Below are 27,158 nucleotides of genomic sequence, written 5' to 3' on the forward strand. Positions count from 1 at the left end.
TTCAAGTCTTACTGGACAAATAAATAATTAAATATTATGAAATAATGTTCTAAATAATACCTCTTATGCATCTGAAAATCCAACTTTGAGCTCCCCGGCACCTTTATTAGACACAGAATCATATATGCAAGCTTTGCACACGGTGCACTCAGCCTCCCATATATCCCGACCGGGTCGGGACGGTAAGTTGGGAATTTTTTCTGCAGTTCATCTGTGAAGCTGCACTTGCGCTTTGGTATCTTGGAAGCTTAGAATAATGCTGCGTCGCGGGTGTCTGCTGCTTCCTCGTTGTGAGTGTTGGAGATCCGACGATAAGGCAGCCTCTCGGGGGTTACGCACACACACAAGGAAAACCGGACATTATCATCAATTTATAAACAGCCCCCGGATGCCCGGACAGGACGTGAAAAGTGGACATGTCCGGGCAAAAGAGGACGTTTGGTCAGCCTAGAATAGGCAAATTTATCTTGGCTTATAATATATTAGATTCACGTTAATGTGGATTTTCAGACACATTTTACTTAATAAAAATTTCATTAATTAATTAGATTATTTAGAGGTCATCTGGTGGCCCCCCTATAGTAACTCTGAGGACTCCCTAGGGGTCACGGACTCTCTGTTGAAGACCCAGGGGATAGACTATATAATACCAAATGCAAATAGGCCTACATCTTCTCTCTGTGACTACTTACACATTTCATGCACAAAAAAAGACAATAAAAGATGGTGCATAGAAAGAAGCTGTACACCCTCCTGTATGAAAATAGAAACTATCAATGCAAGATGTGCACCAACAGTCTGGAGCCTACCATTCAGTCAGTCTTAGATAATCACGGTGTTAACATGGTTACTTTACATTTCACTTTCCCATTCGTCACAATGTTCCTCCTCTCCACTCATGACTTTTCAGCGGACTCCGCGATTTATCTGTGCGATGGTGGTATAGTGGTAAGCATAGCTGCCTTCCAAGCAGTTGACCCGGGTTCGATTCCCGGCCATCGCAGACATTTTCCTCCGCAGCTTCACACAGGCTGAGTGTCACATCTGGATGTAGAAACTGCTGCAAGCCTTCAGGCTTCACGAAATGGTTCTCTAACCATAAATCAGTAGCGCTTAAAATCTCACTGACGTGTCACGCTTTAAAAATGAGCTTTGCCTGTGTACATTATTACTAAAGCAGCAGCAGCAGCAGAGAGGACAGAAATCAGGAATGTTGACAAATTCTTTTTGAGCCTTTTAAATTTAATGCAGAGCTCTTGCTCTCGTGCTCCTGTGTTCAGTTTAGTGTAGTAACTGACCTTTTGCTAAGCCCCGCCCCGTTGTGATGGTCCAACCAGCTGTCAGAGTAAGCATGAAGCCCACACTGTAACTAACTGCACTCCCTGAAGACATATTATCATATTTTTGGGATAATGAAACAGTGATTCCAGAGAGAAGCAGACAGAGGAGTCTACAGTCTGTGTTTGAAGGATACATCCAGGATGTCAAACTGACTCAGCAGCAACAACAGGTTAAAAAGACGAAGATAGTTAGAAGCTAAAGCCGAACTATAGGCTACAGATCACAGTGTAAAAGTGAACCACCACATCACTGCTGATCGCCACAGAAGACAAAGAATGTAAAGGGAAACTTTGCTGATATTGAGCCAGCTGTGTGGCATCGCTGTGTGTGTGCAGATGAACGGTTCACGGATTACTGTATTGTGCTCTTACTACCACTAGATGGCACAAAAAAGTGTCCACAAACGAGGACAACAGGTCTAAGTTAAGCAGAATGAAGCAGTAAACCCAAAAAGTGATGTCCTCACATAAGGACACAGGGTCTCCGGAGGTTAAAAAGTAGAAGTGAATTGTCCACTCTTTCCAGCAGATGGCCCTCTTACTCTGTCACATTACTGGGAGAATGACATAGGAGGGCTGCCTGCACTGCATAAAGATTTAAAACCAGTCTCATCAAAGCCAAACACCCACTCACATGTGTTTCTTTTATAAAGAGGGAGAGTAGGCGTGAGCAGAAAAACACTTTACACATTTCAGACTCTTTGGTTTCGCTGATGAATAACTAGATGATCTTTGCCTTGGCTCTGAAAGCAACTGGCACCCTTGAATGTACCCTAGAGCAGACGTATGAATACATTCAAGATTAATGGGTTAATTTGACAATGACCACAAAAGTTACATAGTAACTAATGTATTACTGCTCAAATCTTCTGATGACTAATTTCTTACAAAGAGCCTTTTCACATCACATGAAACAGAGTACCTGCTTTTTTTCACACTTACAACAGTTCAGTCAGGAACACTTTAGTCAAAGAAAACTTTATTTCCATTTGCAGTATTGTATTTGGCGGTATGGCTCTGTTCTGGGGCCCCTCTGCCTTTCCTTGGGCCTGCGCAGAAAGCCTCTTCCACGCACCTACAGTACAGGCCAAAAGTTTGGACACACCTTCTCATTCAATGCGTTTTCTTTATTTTCATGACTATTTACATTGTAGATTCTCACTGAAGGCATCAAAACTATGAATGAACAAATGTGGATTTATGTACTTAACAAAAAAAGATGAAATAACTGAAAACATGTTTTATATTCTAGTTTCTTCAAAATAGCCACCCTTTGCTCTGATTACTGCTTTGCACACTCTTGGCATTCTCTCCATGAGCTTCAAGAGGTAGTCACCTGAAATGGTTTCCATTTCACAGGTGTGCCTTATCAGGGTTAATTAGTGGAATTTCTTGCTTTATCAATGGGGTTGGGACCATCAGTTGTGTTGTGCAGAAGTCAGGTTAATACACAGCCGACAGCCCTATTGGACAACTGTTAAAATTCATATTATGGCAAGAACCAATCAGCTAACTAAAGAAAAACGAGTGGCCATCATTACTTTAAGAAATGAAGGTCAGTCAGTCCGGAAAATTGCAAAAACTTTAAATGTGTCCCCAAGTGGAGTCGCAAAAACCATCAAGCGCTACAACGAAACTGGCACACATGAGGACCGACCCAGGAAAGGAAGACCAAGAGTCACCTCTGCTTCTGAGGATAAGTTCATCCGAGTCACCAGCCTCAGAAATCGCAAGTTAACAGCAGCTCAGATCAGAGACCAGATGAATGCCACACAGAGTTCTAGCAGCAGACCCATCTCTAGAACAACTGTTAAGAGGAGACTGCGCGAATCAGGCCTTCATGGTCAAATAGCTGCTAGGAAACCACTGCTAAGGAGAGGCAACAAGCAGAAGAGATTTGTTTGGGCCAAGAAACACATGGAATGGACATTAGACCAGTGGAAATCTGTGCTTTGGTCTGATGAGTCCAAATTTGAGATCTTTGGTTCCAACCGCCGTGTCTTTGTGAGACGCAGAAAAGGTGAACGGATGGATTCCACATGCCTGGTTCCCACTGTGAAGCATGGAGGAGGAGGTGTGATGGTGTGGGGGTGTTTTGCTGGTGACACTGTTGGGGATTTATTCAAAATTGAAGGCACACTGAACCAGCATGGCTACCACAGCATCCTGCAGCGACATGCCATCCCATCCGGTTTGCGTTTAGTTGGACGATCATTTATTTTTCAACAGGACAATGACCCCAAACACACCTCCAGGCTGTGTAAGGGCTATTTGACCAAGAAGGAGAGTGATGGAGTGCTGCGGCAGATGACCTGGCCTCCACAGTCGCCGGACCTGAACCCAATCGAGATGGTTTGGGGTGAGCTGGACCGCAGAGTGAAGGCAAAGGGGCCAACAAGTGCTAAACACCTCTGGGAACTCCTTCAAGACTGTTGGAAAACCATTTCAGGTGACTACCTCTTGAAGCTCATGGAGAGAATGCCAAGAGTGTGCAAAGCAGTAATCAGAGCAAAGGGTGGCTATTTTGAAGAAACTAGAATATAAAACATGTTTTCAGTTATTTCACCTTTTTTTGTTAAGTACATAACTCCACATGTGTTCATTCATAGTTTTGATGCCTTCAGTGAGAATCTACAATGTAAATAGTCATGAAAATAAAGAAAACGCATTGAATGAGAAGGTGTGTCCAAACTTTTGGCCTGTACTGTATGTGGAATGCATAAGGCTTTCCACATAGGTGCGTGGGGTGGAGGCGTGTTGCAAAGCGGCTTGCAGAGGAAGCAGCAACAGTAGGCAGGCCAGAGCAGTTTAAATAGGGTGTCCTGAATGAGATTTGCCAGTTGGTTGCATTGAAAGGAATCATGTGATCTGTCAGCTGCTCCATCAGTTGATTGGGCTGTTTGAGATCAGCTGATGTATCTGGGGTGTGAGCTGAGCTTGACATCATGTCCTGCCTGAGCTAACGCTATGATCAAATTATCCTTAAATTTAACTTCAGTATATTAACAGCCTACCTGTGTATACTTCTGTGTTAATTTGACCTCTTTGTCTCTAACCACATGGCATCAGCTACCACCTTTTCCCATATACCTCCATCCCTTGTATATTGTATTGTTCTATTCAAACAAATCACAAGTACTATTCAGAGGATTTGCCATCATTTTGAAGTAAAGAACCAAGGCCAAGCGTGCACCTTCCCAATTAGAACCATATAACCATATAATAACCATAACCATATAATACCAGTATGTATATTGGGTCTCATTCATGAAAAGTGAGTAAATCTGTGTGTAGATTTGCACATAAAAGCTTACTCTACTAAAAACCTACTCCGGATTCAGGAACGCCGCGGGAAACTCAGATTTGACCGTAAACACGTGTGTATGATCATGAATGCCAATCCATCGTAAAGGGACAGCGCGCTCCCGGTAATCAGCAATTAGCATACATCCCCGCCCATGAATAGCCAATAACCACCATATAAGGAGGTGTAGGTGCATCCAGTCGACCTGTCAGTCATGGCGCAAAGAAAGAAAGACAGAGAAAGAAAAAAGAATGTTTCTGAAGTGGAGATCGAAATAATTTTGGGTGAAGTGGACTTAAGAAAAAACATTTTATTTTCTTCAGTTAGTAGTGGTGTGACAGGGACAGGCAAAGCGAAGGCCTGGAGGGAGGTAACAGATGCTGTTAATGTTGTCTCCGTGGTACAAAGAACCATGTCAGAGGTGAAGCCAGGGCTGGATTAAGACTTCCCTGGGCCCCTGGGCAACAACATTCAAGGGCCCCATCGCGATTACTTAAAGTTTACAAAACTCAATGCAAAAATGACAAATAGACACAAACACACAATGCATATTTGCTTTTATTTGTCATGTTTGCATTGAGTTTTGAGAGTACATTGACTAAAAGATATTGTAGTTTCTTGAGACATTTTAAGGTAAAAAGTTGGAAAGTTTTGCAAAAAAAAAGTTGCACAATTTCACAAAAGTCAGAAAATTTTGCAAGTTAACTTTTGGAAAAAAAAAGTTGGAAAATGTTGCAAAAAAAGAAGAAAATTTAGCCCAAAAAGTACAACATTTTACAACAAAGTTAAATTATTATTATTATATTATTCAAAAGTAAAATATACTGCAAAATGTTGCAACAAAATTGGAAAATTTAGCAAAACAAGGTGAAAAATAATGCCAGAAGTCAAAATATTTAACAAAAAATTATCAAAATTATGTAAAAAATAAAAATGTGATATATAGTAAATATTAATCATAGGCTAAATGTCAGGCCCTGGGCCCTGTAGAGGTCTTGGGCCCCTGGGCAAGTGCCCCATTGCCCATATGGTTAATCTGGCCCTGGGTGAAGCGTAAATGGTTTGATATGAAACTGGAGGCAAAGAAACGCATAAGCACACACACAAAAAAATACAGCGGTCACCAAACAAACAGAAGATTCATTTGTGGGGTTTTGAATGAAGTGGGAACGGGAAACCAGAGATGTTTTGTGCGTAATGGATAAACTCTAAATCAGTGATGGCTGTCGGAATGTAGAGCTATTTAACATTTATTTTAACAAATGATACAGATAACATATAGCCTACAGCAGTTTTGCATCGTCTTCAAATTATTTGAATCTTAATAGCCTAAAGCTCTGTTTTAGACAACGTAAATTAAACATTTTTCAAATCAGATTTATTCATTCAAATGATCAAAAAGCTAGTGCCAGGTTAACCCAGGCACCGAGGCCGAAGAGGCTGTGATCTGGCTGTCCTTACGGATATTTTTATTATCATCATTCAACATGTAGAAAGAACGTCTAATCTACTGAGTCGATTTACATAGATAATTCACAATCATGAACCTAATCTGGATCTTAAACCTGCCAATTGCCAACTAATTTAACTAAATGTGTTATATTTTTAATATTTTGTCATGTTTAGATTACGTGTTTCAAAGGCATCTGTGTTGTATATGAATTAAAATTGTAATTTCCAATACTTCAATTGGTCAACAGGGGGCAGCAAGCTAATATTCTATATCTGTCAGTGCAAGTTGATTATCATTACCAATGTTTAGACAATTAGGCCATTTAAAGCAGTGGTTTCCAACCTCCCATCCCTTTTCTATCATTAAGTAAACAGACCACACCTCACTAAGTATCTTATGGATATTTCATATTATATTCAGTGCATAACAATAACAGTACAGAACAACTCATTAACTGTACAATAAACCCAAATAGTGAACATAATAAGGTTAATAAGGTTTGTGTAAAACAAGCAGTTTGGGTGAATTTTAAATGAATTCAGATTATATATTATGATATACTTGTTTTTTCAGTGTTGTTTTATTCTCTGCTTGACCATTTTAAATTGGTTAAAAGGGTACTTTGCTGATTTTCAACCAGCTTTGTATCAAAACAACGTGGGTAACAGGGGAGAAGACAGTCAATTCAGGGACACAACATATTTTTTTTAAAAAAAGATTAAGAAATAAAAGTTAATAAATAACAAAAAAAGAAGGTTTGGTGAAGAATACTATAAATAAGACTATACAACAATAATGAAAAATGCATAATTTGTTTGATTTCTATTACTTATATTTGTAATTTAAGTGATTGGGGACATGGAAGTTTCACCTACTTGTGCAAAAATTGGAGTAATTATTTGAATTTTAATTAATTCTGTGTACCTTTTATGTTCTGTGGTAGAAGAGGGTTGATAATGTAAGGCAAGCTTTTATGTCATGGGGACATAAATGGCATTGAATGGCTAGGAATGACCCAAATCAGCTATAAGTCATGAATAGGAACTTTTGGGTTCTAGGTTTCAAGACATTTCTCTACCTGGACACTTGTCTTTTTCTTTAATGAATCAGGATCACCCTCTGATTAATCTTTTCTGGGAAATCCTTGCAATAAAAATCAGTTGATTAACATTTTAATAAAATGTTTAACTGCAAGCTTGATAATCAAAAATGTAAAAAAGGTATTGGATTATTAACATGTATACCTGCATTATTACCAGTATGGCCTAGATAGGATAAACATCACCCAGGGGGAGTTTCCCCAAACTGGCAACCAAAAAATTGTTCTAATTAACCCTTTGAAACCTGAGAAAATTGACTCGATGTCTTTTAAAGGGATGGGAAGAAGGCAATGAGCAACAAAATAAGAAATGACCAAAAAAATGCATGAAATTAGTAAAAAGAGAACATTAAAAACAAGAAAATTAGAAAAAAAAGAAAGATTTTTGTAACATAATTCTAAAATGTAATAATAATAATAATCATAATATTATGAATGTAGTTTATTCCTAGTTTTTTTCTCTTTTCCCTATTTTTTTTAAATAATAAAAAATTTAAAAAAAAACCCTAATATTTATTTATTTATTATTATCATTATTATTATTATTATTATTATTATTATTATTATTATTATTATTATTTTTGCAATTTGTGGGACATTTCTTACCTTGCGTTTTTTCCCATGTTTCTGAAAGAAATTACATCAAGTTGCTCAATGATTAATTGTTAATAAAGTTTATCAAGAAAAACAAGGTGCACCTCTACAGTCCACAAATTTTACTTCATCCTTTGTTTGACATAATGTTTACAAGTTTTTTCCCCTATAGTCTAGCAGAGAGAAAAGAGACACTGTGACTTTACACGGACAGATCAGTTCTCCTCCCGGCCACCAGAGGGCGCTACCGACCGCAGCTGCAGCTCCAGCGCGCATTAAAGCGGCTGAGTTTGATTTCCGGTGGTAAACAAACCCAGTCAACATGGCTGCCTCCGTGAGGAAAGCAGCCCACGACATAGAAACGCGAAAACGGACCGACGATGTGCTTCTGTCGGAGGGAATCGACTTCAGCTCCCTGCTGCTGTCTCAGGCCGTGCTGGACGGACTCTCCTCCTCGGGCTTCCAGAAACCGTCCCCGATCCAGCTCAAGGCGATCCCGCTGGGCCGCTGCGGACTCGGTGGGTTCATAGAGCTTCACGTGTGTGTCACAGTTTATGAATGTGTATTTAACAGCAGAAACTGGTCTGACTCAGTGACTGGATCTGTCATTTGAATCTGTCATTTGTGCTGCAGACTAACTGGAGTTCAAGTTTAGTTCCGGGTTTCATTGCACCGCAGTACTAACAGTCATCAAACACTTAGGGACTGTACTTAAATTATCAAGGTAGGGGGACTGGCTGGGTCGTGACGTTGCCTCTTTTCTTCTTCTTGAGCTTCCCTCTGTTACTGGGATTAAATACACGACCCTCCCTCCACCATAAATAACCACATCTTTGTGTATTTACATTTAATCCACCAGTGTGCACCCCTATTATAAGTAGAGCACCTGCAGGTTTTTTCAGGTACCCTGACGGTACAGCACCTATTGGTCCTTTTCTCCACTGCTGAATCATTTTAAAGTAGTAATAACACTAACTTAATATCATACTGATAATGGGATGACTGACAGTGCAGGCTTGGGATGGTTCAGTTAAGAGCTGAGATTGGCTGATCAATCGATAAGTCAATCAACAGAATAATTGGCAGCTGTTTTGATAATTAATTTAGAGCAGATCTAATCAATTGGCGAACTGCGGACCACATCTGGCCCAGAGGCAACCCTCCAGGTGGCCCAACTAGAGAATGATATTGAAAACCAGCGGCAAAATTGATAAAGACAGTAGCGAAGTCCGAGGCCGCACTGCTCTTTTTTAATTCTGTTTCTGCAATTTGGAGGCTGGGTGTGGAGAATTTGTGGCATTTATCCTTTTAAAAATGTTAAATAATTGAATAGTTGTGAGATGATCAAGCATAATGCCTTTTTTAGCAGAAATTACAGGGAAAATGTAGCTATTTCTCTCTGTTTTCATATTGCATAATGATATATTCAATCAGACACCTTACATCTTTATACAATCAGGCACTGAGAATAATGGACAAAAAGCCTGACCAGTGACATCACTGTTGCATATTAGAGCGATACAATCTTTTCAGCTTTGACAGCTTCATTAACTTCATTAACAGTCTGGCTCCAGAGCCTCTTTCCAGATTTATTCAAAGACAAAACCGTCATAGAGTAACAAGGAGCAGCGTGAATGGCAATGGTAAAATTACACATCGCAAATTACCAACTGAAATCAAACTGATTACAGACTTAAAATCCTTCACAACAAAGGTCAAGTGCTGCACCCACTCTTAATTAATGCACTCAAAGCTTAAAGGGGTATTACTGTAAGAGTATTGGTGTATGGTGGTATGTGTGCTTTTATTGTGCCTTCCATGTTTATAGTGTATTGTGGTTGTATGATGTACCGTAATAATAACACTTTAGGTCTACATGTAAAAGCCCAACTAGGGACAAGAGCTGAAAATTAGCAATAGCTACAAACTTTCTGTGCAACACATCAGTCCCACACTCTGTATTGGCACTATGTTAAATTGCATCATCCCTATCAAATAAAAACAAATAAGATAAATATTATTTGACAATAGACTGAATAACTTTTACTTTTGGACTGTTTGTCTGACAAAACAAGAAATTCGACACAGGGCTGCTGCTAACATCTATTTTCATTCATGACCGATGTGACTATTATTTTGTAATTAATTGTTTTGTCTATAAAATGTCAGAAAATGCTGACATTTTATATTGATATTTTTATGATTTGCCCCAGCCCAAAGTGACATCTTCTTATATGTTAGTGTGGCCAACAATCCAACACCCAAAGACATTACATTTACTGTCATGCATGTCAAAGAACAGCATCAAATCCTCATATGTGAGAGGCTCTGATCAGGTATTATATGGCCTTTTTGCTTGGATAATGACTAAAATGATTATTTGACTATCAAAATAATTTCAGATTAAATTTCTGTTGAATGATAAATTGATTAATCACCTAATTGTGCAGTTTTCTTGTTAAAGCAGAAATACAGAAAAATAAAATCCCTGGTTCTAGTAGGGTTCCATCCAATTTAATATTGCCTTTTTAATTGATTAATCTGCTGTTTATAGAAATTGAGTTGTCTTTTTTTTACCATAATAATAAATTATAATTTTTAAATGTCTTGTTTTAATCTGATCAACAGTCAAACATCCAAAGACTCAATTTACTCTCATATTACAAAGAAAATCATAAAAATCCTCACATTTGAAAACCTGAAATCTGAGAATGTTCTGTGGTGTTTTTGCTTGAAAATGACTGAAACAATGAATTATGTTGTCAAAATAGTTTTACAATAATAATTTTCTGTTTTTTGACTGATTGTTCAAATTTGATGACATCATGTTGTGCCTCAGGAAAACTTGCACACGTTTCATAGATCGGAAACATTTAAACAATTAATAAATAGGTCGATCGACAAATTCAACCAGCAACCATTTTTTAATAATATAATACTCTCTGGTTACAGCTTATTAACTGTGTGGAGTTGCTGCTTTTCTTGAAGATATATGGTAGTAAATGAAATAGGCCTATTGCCAGAGGGCTTGCAGTGGTATGGCTGATATGTACTGTTGTTGGACATAAATAGTGGGGGAACCCCCCCCCCCCCCCCCCCCAAAATGTTCCCTTTTGATATTGAAAGTGAATTTCACATATGACTTCCTGTGCTTACAGTCTTTTCTCGCATCCAGCATTAAGAGCATGATCTTCTCCATTAGTGTTAAAGTAAATTTGTAAATTTAGCTACACTTTCCAAGACTTACCATGCCCATCTGTCCAGTGTAGACAGTTATGAAAATATTCATCTAATATTAAAGAATCGGTTTGACAAATAACAGCCCAATACTATCTTATCTTACTAGTGACGAAAACTCTGTGTGTGTCTGTGGGTGTGTCTATGTGTCTGTTCCACGTTTTTCTCCTCACTGACTTGGTCAATCCATGTGAAATTTGGCACAGTGGTAGAGGGTCATGGGAGGATTCGAATGAAGCAATATTACATCAATTGGCCATTGGGAGGCGCTACAGCAACAGATTGAAATTGCAAACTTTGAATGGGCATATCTCATGCCCCGTATGTCGTAGAGACATGAAACTTTGCACGGAGATGCCTCTCCTCATGAGGAACAAATTTGCCTCAAGAACCCATAACTTCCGGTTATATAGATTTTCCGCGATTTTAAAACTTTTGAAAAACACTTAAAATCGAGCTCTTCCCAGGAAGTTTGAGCGATCTGCATGAAACTCAGTGAACATAATCTAGGGACCAATATCTAAAGTTCCCTCTTGGCAAAAGTTGGAAAACTTACTAAAACTGAGCTTCTTTAAGGCAATGACTTTAACTATCTGCCTTTCAATGTACTGCCTTAACTACTAATGTACAGTTTTAGCCCACTAACTATCCCACTATTGGCAATGGTACTACTGTACTTTCAATAAAGCAATCGTACTATCAAGTTCACAAAAACTCATTGCTCTTCTTAATGGGTTCAGTTGACTATTTAATCTGCAATTTCCTATGACCTGTATCCCAAACACACACCATGTGAAACTGTACGTGGGCAACTGTGCACTCAGTGGGTATGGACTAGTAGAGGTTAATGGAGTTTAGTTAAGAAAAAATTTAACAGCAACATACAGTACGGTTTTTGAAAAAGCATCCCTGGTACTGTTTTTCATTGAGACTATTTTTCAGTAGAGAAAAGGTTCAGTGAAAACATTGGCTGACATTTCAGATCCAGCAGATAAAGAATTAAAGCAGCACTGCCTGCCACCGTTATCGTGATGACAGTTATTCTCCTTGATTCTTTAGGAATAAAATGGAAAGATGCTTACTCCCACAACAAACAACTTAATACAATCACTTGTCCTTACAAATGATGTGCGGTTAGTTTCCACTTGTAGTTTTCCTGTGTTGTGAAAAAAGCTCTCGACTGCAGCTGTGAAGCGGAGAGCGGCTGATCACAGTGTTCTTGAAGTAAACTCGGCTGATTGGTCAGACATCTTAATTGTGGAAAGGAGGCACTTGATTTGATTCGGCAGATTGGGCACTCTGGATGGTGAAGCATTGACGTGATGGTGATTATTCAGACTAATTGTGCGGCCCTAAATTGTCTGAACAATGTGTGTGTTGTTTCAGATTTGATTGTACAGGCCAAGTCTGGCACGGGGAAGACGTGCGTGTTCTGCACCATCGCCCTGGACTCTCTGGTCCTGGAGAACCCGGCAACTCAGGTGAGTGGAGTCACTCCAGTCGAGTTGAAATGATTAGTAGGATATGGAGAAATGTATCTTTCCCAATTTGCCACTGCTTAATTTGGCCAACAACAGATGGTCATGAGAAGTCATTACTTTGATAGTGAGGGTCTTAATCTGATGAGTGTAAGCTACCTAGTTTCAAAAGTGTAAATGAAAGAGGGCAATTATTGATGAAGCAGAGGAACAGCTAGTCTTGTTGATAAACTGGCTGCACTCTAGTGCAATCATATTAGCTGCAGGGTCTTACTGACACTGGGAACCACCCTATCTGTTAATCTGCCCCCAATCAAATGCAAGTGGTTGTTGACATTTTACTCTCTCTACAAACCGCCCTTTCTTCCTCGCGCAGGTTCTCGTCCTGGCTCCAACACGTGAGATAGCGGTGCAGATCCACTCAGTGGTGATGGCCATAGGCTGTGCCATGGAGGGCCTCGAGTGCCATGTCTTCATCGGGGGCCGGCCGGTGAGTCAGGACAAAACCCATCTGAAGAAGTGCCACGTAGCCGTGGGCTCACCCGGTGAGAAGCCAGTGGACGATTTATAGAGAGGCATTACCTGTTTATGTAATTTGTGTTTTGTAACCGTGCTCCTGGTTAATGCATGCAGGTCGTATCAAGCAGCTTATCGAGCTGGGCATGTTATCCACCACTAGCATCAGGCTGTTTGTTTTGGATGAGGCCGACAAGCTGCTGGAGGAGGGCAGCTTCCAGGAACAGATCAAGTAAGACGGGCAGAAACCTCTATAATCATACTCCTATTTAATGATACGATACAGTGGCAGGGTGGTGATGTTACTCAACCAGAGTACTTAGACTGGAGCCCTTCACAGCAACTCTGTGTAAATGAAATATCATAACCTGCATGCTCATTTACATAAATGCACACGCTGAAATTCACCCATCACCTCCGCTTGTCTCCTCAGCTGGATCTTTTCCTCTCTGCCTGTGAACAAACAGATGCTCGCGCTCTCTGCTACCTACCCAGAATCCCTTGCTCAGCACCTTACCCGTTACATGAGAGAGCCCACTTTTGTCAGACTCAATCCCAGTGACATGGGCCTCAAAGGTAAGACCCTGGTTACCATTTTTACCCCTAGATAGCAGAGGAAAAGTAAATCAAGTAAAGAGATGCGGACGCTTCAAAGACGCTTGAAACGATGGAAGCGCTTATTCAATGCATGCTAGCTACTGGCGTCTGACACTCAAAAAATATTTTAACTTTTCAGCGTCTACGAGCGTCAACGCCGGTCAGACGCGCCGTATCATAGGAAAACAATGGTTTTACTGGTGTCGCATTTCTAGCGTTTCATCTCGGTGTGATTGCTCCCTTAATGCAACTACAAGAGTTTTTAACCAGGTATGAAACAATCTTGACTTTCCCAAAAGTTTTGTTTTGTCCACAACCCAAATATAATCAGTTTACTGTCATAGAGGGATAAAGAAACCCAAAAAATACTGACATTTTTAACAGTTTTTTCTCTTAAAAAAATAACTCAAACCCTGTGACCCTGTGTCTCCCTGTGGACATCACATTTAGGGTTTACTTAACCTTATACTTAATTCTGCTTAACTTAAACCTGTTGTCCTTGTTCGTGGACACTTATTTGTGCCATCTAATAGTAGTAAGAGCACAATACACTAATCCATGAAAAAGAGGGCAGCCATCTCTGCGAATTCAGTCTGCAGCTGATCCTGGACTCATTTGAAGACATTAAGACTTCATTATTGTCTCGTTTGAGGACATTAGGATTAATATTGTCAACAATGTTCAGGTTTTTATACTTATCTGGTCCTACTGATCCCAAATAGCTAGGAGAAACTAAAAAAGCATACCAAACAAAAGCTTGGGTCTCAGGAGGATATATTTAAACCGTTAAGTGTCAGCAATCGACTGCTGACCTGGCTAACAGAGGCTCCTTGTAATAAGACAACATTGTCGGTATAATAATAATGTGACATGTTTCAAGGGATTGTTTCCTGTCAGAAAATAGTGTTTCCTCTTGAGGGTGTGAGGTGATGGACACAGTACAAAGAATAACATAAGGCCTGTTCTGAAAACACTCATCGCTTTGACAGAATCAAATTTGGGGCTCGTGTTTGGAAGTGGCTTTTTGTTCGAGTGGAATAGCTTGTTGTGAGTTTGAGAAAACAAGCCTTGGTACTGACGGATACAATAACTGTGAACACATCCCACCAACAGCATTCTGGATGATTTCCTTGCCCCCTAAAAAAACAAAAACAAAGGTGTTGCGCTTTTGTGTCTTGGATTGATGTTCTCCTGTCTGTGTTGTCCTCTTGTGCCCCCTGCCAGGTCTGAAACAGTATTACAAGCTGGTGCAGTCCCATCCGTTACCTCACAAGGTTTTCGAGGAGAAGGTGCAGCACTTGCTGGAGCTTTTCAGTAAAATCCCATTCAACCAGGCCCTGGTGTTCTCCAATCTACACACGAGGTAACACATGGTTTTCCCTTGTCTTGAAAATATATATCTCATTCATTGTGTCTAAAAAAATGAATTATTTGTCTCTGAGAAATGGTGTGGTGTCTCCCACAGAGCTCAACACCTGGCAGACATCCTGTCCTCCAAAGGCTTACCTGCTGTTTGTATCTCAGGTGAGAGGGCCTTTTGGGAAAGCAGTGATTTCTGTATGGAGCGAAGTAATGAAATGACAAATCAGTCGACAGTAAATGTATTGATGGACATTTTGATAACTGAATAGTTGTTTAAGTGAAAAAGTAAAGAAAAGTAAGAAAAAGTAAAAAAAAAAAAAAAAAATAGAACATTTGATTACTGTCTTTTGTGTGATTGTAAATTGGGTACTTTGTTTTGTTTTTTTACTATTGGCCAGACAACCTCTGTCATCATTATTATTTATTACTTTTGACCATGTGACTGTGTGTGATGATGTGCACAGGTGGTCTGAGTCAGGACCAGAGACTGGAGGCCATGTCAAAACTGAAGCAGTACCAGTGCAGGGTGCTCATCTCTACTGATCTGGTGAGACACACATGCTGTTTCTCCATGTCACACATGTTTTACAAGTGTTATACAAGGTTTTAAGATCAGCTTCTGTTCTTTAACCCTGGTTGTTTTCTCTGTGTCAGACTTCCAGAGGTATAGATGCAGACAAAGTAAACTTGGTGATAAACCTAGATGTGCCACAGGACTGGGAGACGTATATGCATCGAATTGGACGGGCTGGCCGCTTTGGTTAGTCTCCAGTACTGTTTTGTTATCGCAGACACAAGCTATTAGAATGAACAACTAGTTTTGTATGCCAGTCTGCATTTACATGTTTTGTGAGACCACTTAAGATAGTTGATGGCATTGGGCAGGGGGAGAGGCTGAGAAGCATCATTGTTATTCCACGTTATGCACATTGACTTGACTCAAACCCCACTCTAAAGTGGCTTAAATGTTATTTTAGCTCACAGTTTAAGGAGAAAATGTTATGTTATGCTGCGTATACTAGCCCTTTTTACACATATCGTGCTGTGAGACTGCAACAAAGTCCCTTCTTTGTGCTGGCTTTGCATTTTTACATAGAAACAAATGGCAACATCATACTGCTCCAGTGTGTGACTTCAGATGACGCATTAAGGGCGTGACGTGTAACACAACAGTGTCGATCTCTAGCATCACATAACATATGCGTTGGCAGCGCTTTCTAAACAAAAACAATGGCATTAACTTGGCAATAGCAATCATTTATGGTCCGTGTTATATGGCGGCTGATCTCGTTCTCTGCTCGCAGCGTAATGAGCTCCTGGACCTCATTGTTTTCCTAATTTGTGGACATTTTTGACAGCTGTTCTCCCTCTTTGAGTTAGCGCCTAACTGCTACTTTTTACATTTCATGCGGATGGGTCGCACGCACATCCTCAAAACGTCACACCCATGCTGCCGTGATCTGTCCTGCTAGCTGTTTCCTTCTGAAACAGAAATCGTTTTGGCTCTGTTACTACCTCGAATGCTGCCTTAAAAGCAAGACAACTCTGTCCCCCCACTCTGTGTTTGTACCTTAAAGAATGGCGAGGCAGAAGAAACAGCGTGAAATTCCCGCCTTGAAGAGTCAGTCTAAAAGGGGCTGTTCATTCTCATTCAGAAGGAGTGTTTCAAAGATAGAATATCTTTTCATGTTCAGCATTTTCCTAACATTGCCAAGTTAAAAATACCAACAGACAGCCCATTGTTGATGTTCAGCCCACGCAGATATCAGTTTCTATCTTGGTGATATGTTATTTGTATGAAAACTGTTTAATTCAGAGCAGCGTAGCAGGTGAAACAGACTTGATTTGCTTCCTGACTGCATTAAACACCATTTTGAAGATTAGTTTGAGTCTCTGGAGTTTAAGCAAGTGTGCCCCACCTAGCAAGGTCAATAGGTTCCTAATCATCTGCATTTAATTATAATTATAGTGACTTAACTTGCGCGTTGTCTTGGAAACAGAGTAACTCAATCTTAGCCGTGTGTGTGTGTGTGTGTGTGTACACCTGTCATCCCTGGACACACAACTCACACACCCTCCTTTATCCCCTTCTATTATGTGAATGGGTTCTCATCAGGATTACGTTTTGTTTGTAGGCACTCAGGGGCTGGCTGTGACCTACTGTTGCCATGGCGAGGAGGAGAACAAGATGATGGCCATTGCTCAAAAGTGCGGCCTGAATTTGTCTACTTTGCCATGTAAGTCCCGCCCACTTGTCTGTGAAGAGTGTAACATGAAGATTGTGTAACTTTTCCTCTCTTAAAGGTCTTGTGTGTAACGTTCAGAAAACCCTTGTTATTAGTGACATCACCTGTCACATGACCTGTTCACCCCCCTCCCCTCAGGCAGATGGTTGCGCAGCCTCAAAGCACAAACAACGAGGCTAAAGTGCAGCTTCTTCCCAGAGGCTGAGGCTTATGAACCCCCTGGCTTAAAGTCTGTCCTCTGCACTTACAGCTAGCTAATAGCTGGCTAACACTAGCTCAGGTCACAGTTAGCTTGTTGGCCGCTACTATGTTGCTCTTGACTAGCAGAAAGCGATGTTTACCGTTACATCTTTTTTTGGTTGGCTACATCAGTATTGTTTGTCATCATACATAAAGTAGTTATCATGTATCGTGATAGCTGGGGAAGTAATTTGGAAAGATCACCAAACAAATATTACACTCAGATAGTGACAGTATTTTGCCAGCAATAACGTTAGCAAACAAGCTAAGGTAGCCAGCTAGCTGTAATTAAAGATACTCTATAACAGAAGATAACCCACTACAAGCTGCGCCAATGGTACAAACTGATTTACACTTCTGGGGTTGGGGTTTATGAAAACTGAATCCAGTATTCACTTCAGCGACTATGGGGAGAACGAAACGGTAATACTCTGTACTGACGCTCACTTTTCTCCTTGGAATGAATAGACTCAGGACTGCCGCTAGTCTCCTAAAGGGATGGGGCAGTGGGGAAACCCATGTGAGACAGACACAGGCAATGAATCTAAAGTGGGCTGTCTCCGTTTATCAACAGGCTCTGCTGTAACTAAGCTACGCTGCATTAATCTGGCATTGGTTTCTTCGTAACAAGACAGTAATTTGCTACGTTAGCTAGCTTGCAATTCATCCACATTAGCAAGCAAGCAAACGGTAGCTAACGTTAGCCAGCAAAAAACAGGGGGCACTGAATTTGAGGCATTTACAGTTTATCAGACCACAAATGAGACAAGAACTAGCTAGCTAGCACAGACCCGCTGCCTCACTCCCCACCATTAGGACCCTGCTTCCCTGGGTAAGAGTGGACGGCAGCTCAGACCTTAGCGCAAACGCCTGCCCCAGGGTCACGGTGGGCAGGTGGACAGCGGCAGCAGCAAAGCTGATCCAGCCGTTACTTGGGGTGGTTGAGAGGACGATCTGGGGCCAGACCCAGTTACTCGGGAACTTGGTCTTGCTCTGGCTGAATTTGAGTTGCTACAGGGTGCTAAATGAAGGTCCGTATTTGGTGGGCTGCTCCTGAAAAATGTACGTAACTGAAACAGCATGTGTTGATTTGTAGTGGGTGCCGGTTGTTTTTGGTGTTCGAAGACTCCATTTGTTAGCTAACGTTAGCTACTGCTGCACTGTAGAAGTTACATTACAACCTGTTCATCCTGAATACGATTAATACAGGTCAAAAGTTACATGCAGAAAACACAAAGCCTTTAATTCATTGTGATTGTGGAAAAGTAATTCTGTCTTCTGTCCTCTCAGCCACAATAGAGCCTGGGTTGATGGACGAACCCTGTGACTGGGATGTCTGCACCGAGGCTCTCACTCCAGGCCCCTTACCCCAGCTGACCTCCAGGACAGACAAGAAGAAGCGTGCCAAGTCCGTCACAGATCAAGCTGTGGAGCGCACTGGTCAAAGGCAGTCAGAGAAGACCTGTCCTGCACCTGGACTGGGAGTAAACGGTGAACAGATTCCCAAAGAAATATCTCCTGCAAAGGACTCTCTCTCACAGTGTCCTCCTCGGGCAGTGCCCACTCGAAAAGAGCTGCAGGACGCTTTGCCAAAGATCCCTCCTCTCAGCTCATTCAAGAAGTGCAGGTCAAGGTTTATGACCTTTGAGGAAGCTGAGCGGGACTTCCACAGTTTTATCACTTCAGGCTTGGGAAGGTCAGTGGAGGTCATCAGGCAGTTCAGAGGTGGAGAGGACGGTGGCCCCAGTGAACAGAATGGAGCAGGAGAGTCTTTCATACTTAATGATGACGGAGCTCAGAATTTAAAACGAAACCGGTGGACATCTTCACACCCAAGGTCAGCGTCCAGTTCTTCAGGCTCACAATCGGAAGCGGAGGACAAGACAGATCAGACTAGAGGAAATAAATACAGAGCAATCACTAAGCCTCAGACTGAAGCTAGAGAAACATCAACCGTGTCCAAACCACAGGCGGAGAGCACGAGATCCAAAGCTTGTGCTCCTTCCGCACCCAAAATGCATCACCAGGCAGCCCGCGCATCAAGTGGGAAAGCTCCGTCTCGGCCGGAGAACTCTGAATCCATACCAGTCGTTAAATCGAGTGGGCATCCCAGTCAGACGGCTTCAGCACAGACTGGCAGAAATGAATCTAGAAAGATGAAAGGAAAGACTGGGAAACGGAGCAAAGAGATTTCCGAGAAGATAAACAGAGAGCACAAGAGAGAACACGATGTTGAGGAAGAAGAAGAGGAGGAGGAGGAGGAGGAGGAGGAGGAGGAAGAGGAGGAAGAGTGGAGTGCCGACACTTACTGGAGAGCCAGCTACAGAGCCTGGAACGATTACTACGCTTCCATGTCTCCTTTTCAAGAGCAAGGTTACCAGAGCTACTACAGTATAGCCCACAGCTGGATGGCAGCTTATCGTATGAATGCTTTCTACGTGGAAGAACTCCTTAAACACTGACACTGTTGGAAAATCTCTGAATGCCCCCCCCCCCGAGAAATGAATTCAAATGTTTGCACTTCTGATTTATTTTTTTCTCAATGAATTAATACCTTAAACTGTATATTACTTTTCTAATAAATCACCAGAATGGAGCATGTATTTCAAAGCCCTCTTCTGTTATACGTCTGTAGGATTTAGGGGGATATAATGGCACAAATAAGTATTTTCTTTAGTGTATAATCACCTGAAAGTAAGAATTGTTGGGTTTTTATTACCTCAGAATGAGCTGTTGATAACTATATAGGGAGAGCAGATCCTCGTCCATGTTTTACCACCATGTTTCCACAGTAGCCCAAAACAAACAAACACTGGCTCTAGATAGGGCCACTGAAGAAGTTCCAGCTGGTCGCAATCTGCATTCTTCACTGCTAGACGCCACTAAATCCCCCAAACTGCTCCTCTCATACACTCACTAGCCACTTTATTAGGTACACCTTGCTAGTTCCAGGTTGGACCCCTTTTGTCTTCAAAACTGTCTTAATTCTTCGTGGCATAGGTTCAACAAGGTGCTGGATACATTCCTCAGATATTTTGGTCCGTATTGACATGATGACATCACACAGTTGCTGCAGATTTGTCGAATCTCCCGTTCCACCACACCCCAAAGGTGCTCTATTGGATTGAGATCTGGTGACTGTGGAGGCCATTGGAGTACAGTGAACTCATTGTCATGTTCAAGAAACCAGTTTGAGATGATTTGAGCTTTGTGACATGGTGCGTTATCCTGCTGGAAGTAGCCATCAGAAGATGGGTACACTGTGGTCATAAAGGGATGGACACGGTCAGCAACAATACTCAGGTAGGCTGTGGTGTTTAAACCATGCTCAGTTGGTACTAAGGGGCCCAAAGTGTGCCAAGAAAATATCCCCCACACCATTACACCACCAGCAGCAGCCTGAACCGTTGATACAAGGCAGGATGGATCCATGCTTTCATGTTGTTTACAGCAAATTCTGACCCTACCATCTGAATGTGGCAGCAGAAATCCAGACTCATCAGACCAGGCAAGGTTTTTCCAATCTTCTATTGTCCAGTTTTGGTGAGCCTGTGTGAACTGTAGCCTCAGTCTCCTGTTGTTAGCTGACAGGAGTGGCACCTGGTGTGGTCTTCTGCTGCTGTAGCCCATCTGCTTCAAGGTTGGACGTGTTGTTGGTTCAGAGATGGTCTTCTGCAGACCTTGGTTGTCACTGTTGTTAATGAGCAGTTAAACAGGTGTACCTAATAAAGTGGCCAGTGAGTGTATATAGTGTGATGTCTCTATGTTTGAACTTTAGAGTGTACAAAGCATTCACATCACAAGCCATTCATCAAGAGGGAGGTGAAGCCCGGCGCAAAATTGCAGTTTACTATATGTAATCTCTTCAGCAGGACATGGCAAGGTCAGACTACTCCACATGCTCCTGATTACAGGCTAATCAACCTGCGGCCATTCAACTAATCAGTGCTGAGCAAAACAAAAGCCAAACACCCCTGAATAAATTGCTTTTAAATTTTTTACCATCTGTAGCGTTTATGCCACCGATTGAAATCATTACGCAGCGCTGAATGGCTCCACTCTGAGCGCAGCACTGTGGACTGCGTGTGGACTGGAACAAGGAGACAGGTTTGTCCAGCATGAGCCAAAAAGGTCTCTTTCCAAACATACTTGAGCAGACGCACAAACCGGAGGTGACATTATGAACATGCACACTTTCTGGAACGAAACAAACGCGCACAATGAGACTCACATGGACACTGTGTTTTTAATATTCAACTGCACAGTCTTGACTTTATCATTAGTTTTGGGTTTACCCGGAAACTTGTGGGTTTGCTGGGTCGTTTTCAGGACCAAGAGCTTGCAGACTTTTAATAACGCGCTGCTGGTCAGCTTGGCCGCCAGTGACCTCCTGAAGTGCTCTGTGGACATACCGCTGCTGCTCTTCTCTTTCCTGCGTTACGGGAAGGACAGCCAGGTGTCGGTGTCCGTGTGCACCCTGCAGCAGTTCACCTATGCTCTATGCAGCTGTGTCCAGCTGCTCACTCTGGTCAGCATTAGCGTGGAGCGGTTCCAAGCTATCGCGTTTCCTTTCCAAACCGAGAGGAGGAAAGCCAGGGTCCGTCTCTGGATCCTGTCCATCTGGGCATGCGGCCTCATTTTGGCTGTAATCTCTCTGACTCTTTCCAGAAAGGCGCTTTTTTACATGCTCTGCCGTCCGCACCTCGGGGGTCATGGCGACGAGCGTCTGCAATATTCGGATCCATTCGGACCCTACGTGCTGGTCCCGGTCTGGGGATTGTCTCTGACTGTGATCGTCATCCACTACGTGCGCATTTTCAAAGTTGTAAGACAGCACCGGAAGAAAGTGTTCAGCCGGGGAGTCCAGCTGAGGCCGACCGTGACGGAACATGTGTACGGCTGGCTGAGTGTGCCTGCTTCAGCACCACGGACAGCTCCGCCCGGCTCCCTCAGCCCGCTGCCTCCCCGCCGGACGGTGCTCCTTGTGGCCGAGGCCAGTGCCCCCTTTGCGTGCTCCTCCAGAGGGGGCGCCCCGGGGAGACCTCCGGAGATTGTGGGGGCAGTGTGTCTGCTGACACCTGGGGCCAGGGAGCGGGGCAAGAAACGGATGGAGGGCAGGCTGGCCCAGCGTTTTGGGTACATAATCATTGCGTTCACACTCTCCTGGGTGCCCATGGTGGTTATTTTGCTGATAAACGTCATCTCGTGGCAAGACACGGACAAAGTGAGTGTAGCTTTTTGCATTACTACAATTGTCAATTCAATGCTGACACATGTGAAAACAGATACCCTGCACAATATAGTACAATCCAATTTGACATGCATGCATTAAATGAGGTTTCTAATAGATGTTATCCTACAAAATATTAGACACAAACTATTTTGCATGGCTATTGCATTGCATAGCACACATTTATAGTATATTCTAAACCCAACAGCATAGTGCAATAACGCAATAACACATCATAGTAATAGCTGATTAATCAATTAGTCATTAACAGTTTGAACAATTGTAATCTATCATGAATAAATGGATAATGGCAAACTGAATCTGTTTTGCTTTTTGACTGTTGGACAAGCAGTACAAACATCACCTTTGTATCTGACTTTTCACTGTTTTCTACCATTTTATACTAAATGATTAATCAATAATTTAAAAAGAAATATTAAATTAAACAAAGAATAATCTACAGATTTATTATTAATGGTTATAATAATTAATTTGGGCCCTGTAGCTGCTGTGCAGACATTTTGGGCTATCCTAAGCTCTGTCTTGTTTCTCCCCACAGCTGCTGATGGAGCTGGAGACATCAGCTATGGTGCTGACCTGCGTGCAGGCTGCAGTGGATCCCCTCATCTTTACTTTAGTTACCAGACAGTTCCACTCTGAGCTAAGCAAGGTCCTCTCCTCCATCCCATGGTGTCCCCTAAAACGGAGGGTCTGAAGGTTAAGTACTTTATAAACATTTGGGGTCACACGGACCGCACTTGGGGGAATTGAAAAACACCAACGAAGCTAAATACACACAAGCTGCTGCCTTGTGTTTCCACACACACACACACACAGAGGCGGGTGAAGAAGAGAGCCCACAGATTTTGGTATTTGTGGCAGATATAGATGTTTTATCAGGCGTTTCACAGTCGGGACACAAGACAAGGTCATAAATAATATCCAACACCTGACAAGATACGCACAGCAGTAGTCTCAACAACGACAGGTGGCATAGGAGGGCAAAGCAAAGAGTGAGAGGAAGGAACTGACTGAGCCCATAAAAAAAGACAATCAAAGGAAGGTACGTAACAGAGAGAGAAAGAGAGAGAAAGAGAAAGAGAGACAAACACAATCACAGACCTCTGTTTTTGTTGTTTGTAAATAAAAAATGCAATCCTTTTGACACTTTGAGCGGAGATATGCATACATAATAATTCAAAGTGTGTCATTTGAAAGTGCGGCTGACACAAAACAACCTGTCGTGGAACAGGGAAGCGATAAAGTATAGTCACGTTTAATCACTGTCCTAGCAACAAAAAATACAGGGAACCTCACTTCTGCCGTTACCCATGTCATACCTTTGTTGTAGTCTTCAATAGATTCTAAATGTCAGACTTGATGCTGTGAATATGAAGTCAATGTCTTCAACCCCATTTTTAAAATTACACTGGAAAAGCTCTGCTTGTCTGTGCTTGTCTTTTTTTTTTAACTCCAGGTAAATCTGCGTTTACTAAACTCTAATACTGGATCTAGGCTGCTGTTGTCACTGTGTACAGTACTATATTACCAGCAATAGTGCTAAGTCTCTGCTAAGAACATCAGAGGTAAAACACACCCTGTCCCAACTCTGTAGACTTTTTTTTGGGTTGGTACTAACCTCAGGATCAGAGGGAACTAAAGCACAACAGAGGAGTCTAAGGGACCTTGGGGTCTTGTGTTGTGATGCACTGATATGGTACCAATTATGCTATATATTTCCACCCATATTGGCTGATATGATAATAATGATGTGTGTGTTTTTTTTTAATACAAATGCGTGTAAAACTGTTTTTCAGATGTCTCCATATTAAGGTAATTAAACACTTCTAAAAAGACCGTTATACATTTTTGCTGCTAGTCTGACAGTTGATAATCTACTTCTACAGAAAAAAAAAACTGTTTCACCTCAGCTACATATGGGCAGACATGATATTAGACCAATTCCAGTATTGCTTTTGAAATATGCTCTTGGCTTATATGGACAGTATGCTCATATATTAATGCTTCTCTAGCTCTGTCCGTGTGCTCTTGATCAACGTTTTATTTCATCTATGCCGAGCAGAAGTCAGTGCTCCGTCTGCTGTGACTGAAGCCTCTCTGCTCAGTGGTTTCGTCCACCTAACTGCCTGTGTAGCTGTTGGACTCAGAATGACATTCGAGATGAAAAAGGCCAACAGGGAGGTATCAACGAGGAGGTTAGCAGAGCTAAAAGGTCATCATCCATAGTTACAAAGGTCAACGTTGATGGGATCTGATGAGAAGTAATGCTAATGTTACATGTCGGGGGGGCTGTGAGTCGAGAGAACAGACAGAATAGCGTGTGTTTTTTGGTGACAAGAGATCTGTGGATGGCTCATCCAGTGTCCTCTCTGTGGTCACCGTTACAACAGACTTCCCTGCTTTAAGTTCTCCAGAAGATAAAAGTAAATAAAATCCTTTTGAAACACCAAGGAGGACAAAAAGTACAAACATCAAGTTTCCTAACCACATAGAGTACACATACTCAACAACTTTGAAAAAATGCCCGCTGAGTTTGGGGAAGAAAAAACGTTGACAGCTATAAAGACTACTGAAAGCATACTGTTGTTCACACAGGAGGTAGGGATACAACAGGACAACAACGAGAGAGAGAGAGAGAGAGAGAGGAAGAGAGAAAGACAGACTGAGGGAGAAAGAGAGAGAACGAGAAGACAGCTTCACTGGTTCTGCCAAACGATGGTCAAATATTACAAAATATTCTATTAACAATATTCACAAAGAACCCAGGCTCAGGACAGATTCGTGTCAGAAATTCTCAGTGGACGCCTTGTGCTTTTAATAGTGGTGGTTTGAATTCAAAATGTACTTTTTTTTTGGTTTCCTTGTGAGAGAATTGAGTTATTTGAGGTCTGTCGGGCTGTGGCAGCCAAAAGGGAAAAGAACTGGAAGGCAGGGCGGGATTCAGAAAACTATAAAAACAAATAAATCTCTTTTTACTCCAGCAACAGGCACATGTCGTGTAAAAGGCTTGTAGCTGAGAATTTCGAACAGAAATGTGTACAGTGAACCCATCAGAGTGGCAGCTAGTCAAATATACCATATACTGAGCCATATAGACTTCCAGGAGAATTGAATCAACTGAGACAAACACATTCTCACACACACACACACACACACACACACACACACACACACACGCATACACGCACACACACAGGCACATACCTCCTATCCAAAACGTCACAATTCCTCTATCTAGCAAAAAAGTCACATACACTCATTCACAAATAAACTCATTGGTAACGCCATCACAGACACACCTACCATGTTTAATCTTTTAAAGGATTTTTTTAAGTGGAATAATATCTGACCTGAAAAAAAATGGTGGCATATTTATCTATCAACAGGTGAGTGGACCAAAATGACACAAAACAAAAAGGGTGGGGCTAAATCAGAGGGGGAAAAAAAGTTCTGATAATGTTTTCTTGTCTTTCCCCTTGAGTTCTCTTACTTTTTCTTTTTATCTCCTGCTAAAAAAAAGAAAAAGAGACGGTAAGAGTCAAACTGAAGCGAAAATCATAAAAGGTGCTTTGTGCACAGTGACACATGACTCGCTCTGGGAACTCATCTCCGACACTTGGGAGGCACACTCTCACACGCCTCCTCATCTTCAACGACTCCCCACACGTATTCCTTCACTCTTTCACCCACGCACACACTCGCAACCACTAACATGAATATGCTGGATCTAAAAGCCATCCTCTGTCTGTACAGGGAGTCCATGTCGTTACAGTACATGACCAGCAGAGGGCAGGCTCCACCACGGCCAGACTAGGACTCTGAATGCCATCTCCTCCATCATTCCCAGTGCTTCTCTGTCCCCTCAGTCTGTCTCGAAGAGTCTTTGTCTGTCTTTCTTTGCGACGCGCCTGCACTTTAGTCTTCACAGCGCGGACACCTTCACAACGTTCTGGTGGGTGGGGCCTGCAGGCAGGTGAGCATCGCCCTCGGGAGTCGTCACGGGCGGCGTGGGAATGCTGATGATTGCTGTGGTGATCTGGCTGCTCTGGCAGTTCAGGGATGCTGGCTCATCTACACGCATGTTCAGACTGGAGCGGCTACAGGAAGGAAGGGAGGACAGAAAGTTAAGGGGTAGGGTAGTTCGTCTATGACAAAACACTTTGCTAAAAGTTCACGTCCTGAACCAGTCCTGGCTGAGGCAAAAGAAAATGAAAGCTACTGTCGAAGGTCAAGATTGCTTTTATTGTCTCCCAGAGTAGAAAACTGTCTTAGAGGTGCTCTGAACCAGAAAATATCCTGTGTACCCTTTCCACGCTTAACAAACAACCCTTAAACCACCATTACTGCGAATGGGACAACAGGTTTTATGGAGCTTAAAAAAACAAAACTCAGGTGTAATTGCGAAAGTGTTGATTACAGCGTCAAACCCACTGAGAATCAA

At 42.0% G+C, this 27,158-nt stretch overlaps 3 protein-coding genes and 1 non-coding gene across 7 annotated transcripts in view; 3 read left to right on the forward strand and 1 right to left on the reverse strand.

The window, feature by feature from the left end:
- The first annotated feature begins 931 nt into the window (after positions 1–931).
- Positions 932–1,003, forward strand: trnag-ucc (transfer RNA glycine (anticodon UCC)). The gene has a single exon. It is a non-coding gene; the product is annotated as a tRNA-Gly (tRNA).
- Positions 1,004–8,074: 7,071 nt separating this feature from the next.
- Positions 8,075–24,295, forward strand: ddx20 (DEAD (Asp-Glu-Ala-Asp) box polypeptide 20). The gene is made up of 12 exons (XM_033628048.2): positions 8,075–8,308; positions 12,414–12,508; positions 12,882–13,050; positions 13,139–13,253; positions 13,455–13,597; positions 14,843–14,981; positions 15,084–15,142; positions 15,445–15,527; positions 15,635–15,740; positions 17,116–17,217; positions 18,757–22,690; positions 23,256–24,295. Exons 1-11 carry the CDS (start codon positions 8,113–8,115, stop codon positions 19,926–19,928), a joined length of 2,379 nt encoding a protein of 792 aa, XP_033483939.2. The 5' UTR covers positions 8,075–8,112; the 3' UTR covers positions 19,929–22,690; positions 23,256–24,295.
- On the forward strand, positions 21,342–23,411 carry LOC117258098 (5-hydroxytryptamine receptor 2B-like). The gene is made up of 3 exons (XM_078170409.1): positions 21,342–21,349; positions 21,796–22,690; positions 23,256–23,411. Exons 1-3 carry the CDS (start codon positions 21,342–21,344, stop codon positions 23,409–23,411), a joined length of 1,059 nt encoding a protein of 352 aa, XP_078026535.1.
- Positions 23,561–27,158, reverse strand: part of kcnd3 (potassium voltage-gated channel, Shal-related subfamily, member 3) — a 133,029-nt gene continuing 129,431 nt past the window's right edge. For all 4 annotated transcript variants that reach the window (XM_033629561.2, XM_033629563.2, XM_033629562.2 and 1 more), the window contains one exon: positions 23,561–26,814. In XM_033629561.2, the coding sequence (XP_033485452.1) occupies positions 26,640–26,814 (175 nt within the window). In that variant the 3' untranslated portion in view covers positions 23,561–26,639. The remainder of the gene's footprint in view (positions 26,815–27,158) is intronic.

The sequence above is a fragment of the Epinephelus lanceolatus genome, chromosome 8, assembly GCF_041903045.1.
Source record: "Epinephelus lanceolatus isolate andai-2023 chromosome 8, ASM4190304v1, whole genome shotgun sequence".
Lineage (NCBI taxonomy): Eukaryota > Metazoa > Chordata > Actinopteri > Perciformes > Serranidae > Epinephelus > Epinephelus lanceolatus.

Excerpts from the sequence above, each read along its gene's own strand:
- LOC117258098 (XM_078170409.1), top strand. Across the intron at positions 22,691-23,255 it reads CGTGGCAAGACACGGACAAA|CTGCTGATGGAGCTGGAGAC; the intron begins GTGAGTGTAGCT and ends TTCTCCCCACAG.
- ddx20 (XM_033628048.2), top strand. The coding sequence starts at position 8,113 with ATGGCTGCCTCCGTGAGGAAAGCAGCCCACGACATAGAAACGCGAAAA. Across the intron at positions 13,598-14,842 it reads CAGTGACATGGGCCTCAAAG|GTCTGAAACAGTATTACAAG; the intron begins GTAAGACCCTGG and ends GCCCCCTGCCAG. Across the intron at positions 14,982-15,083 it reads TTCTCCAATCTACACACGAG|AGCTCAACACCTGGCAGACA; the intron begins GTAACACATGGT and ends TGTCTCCCACAG.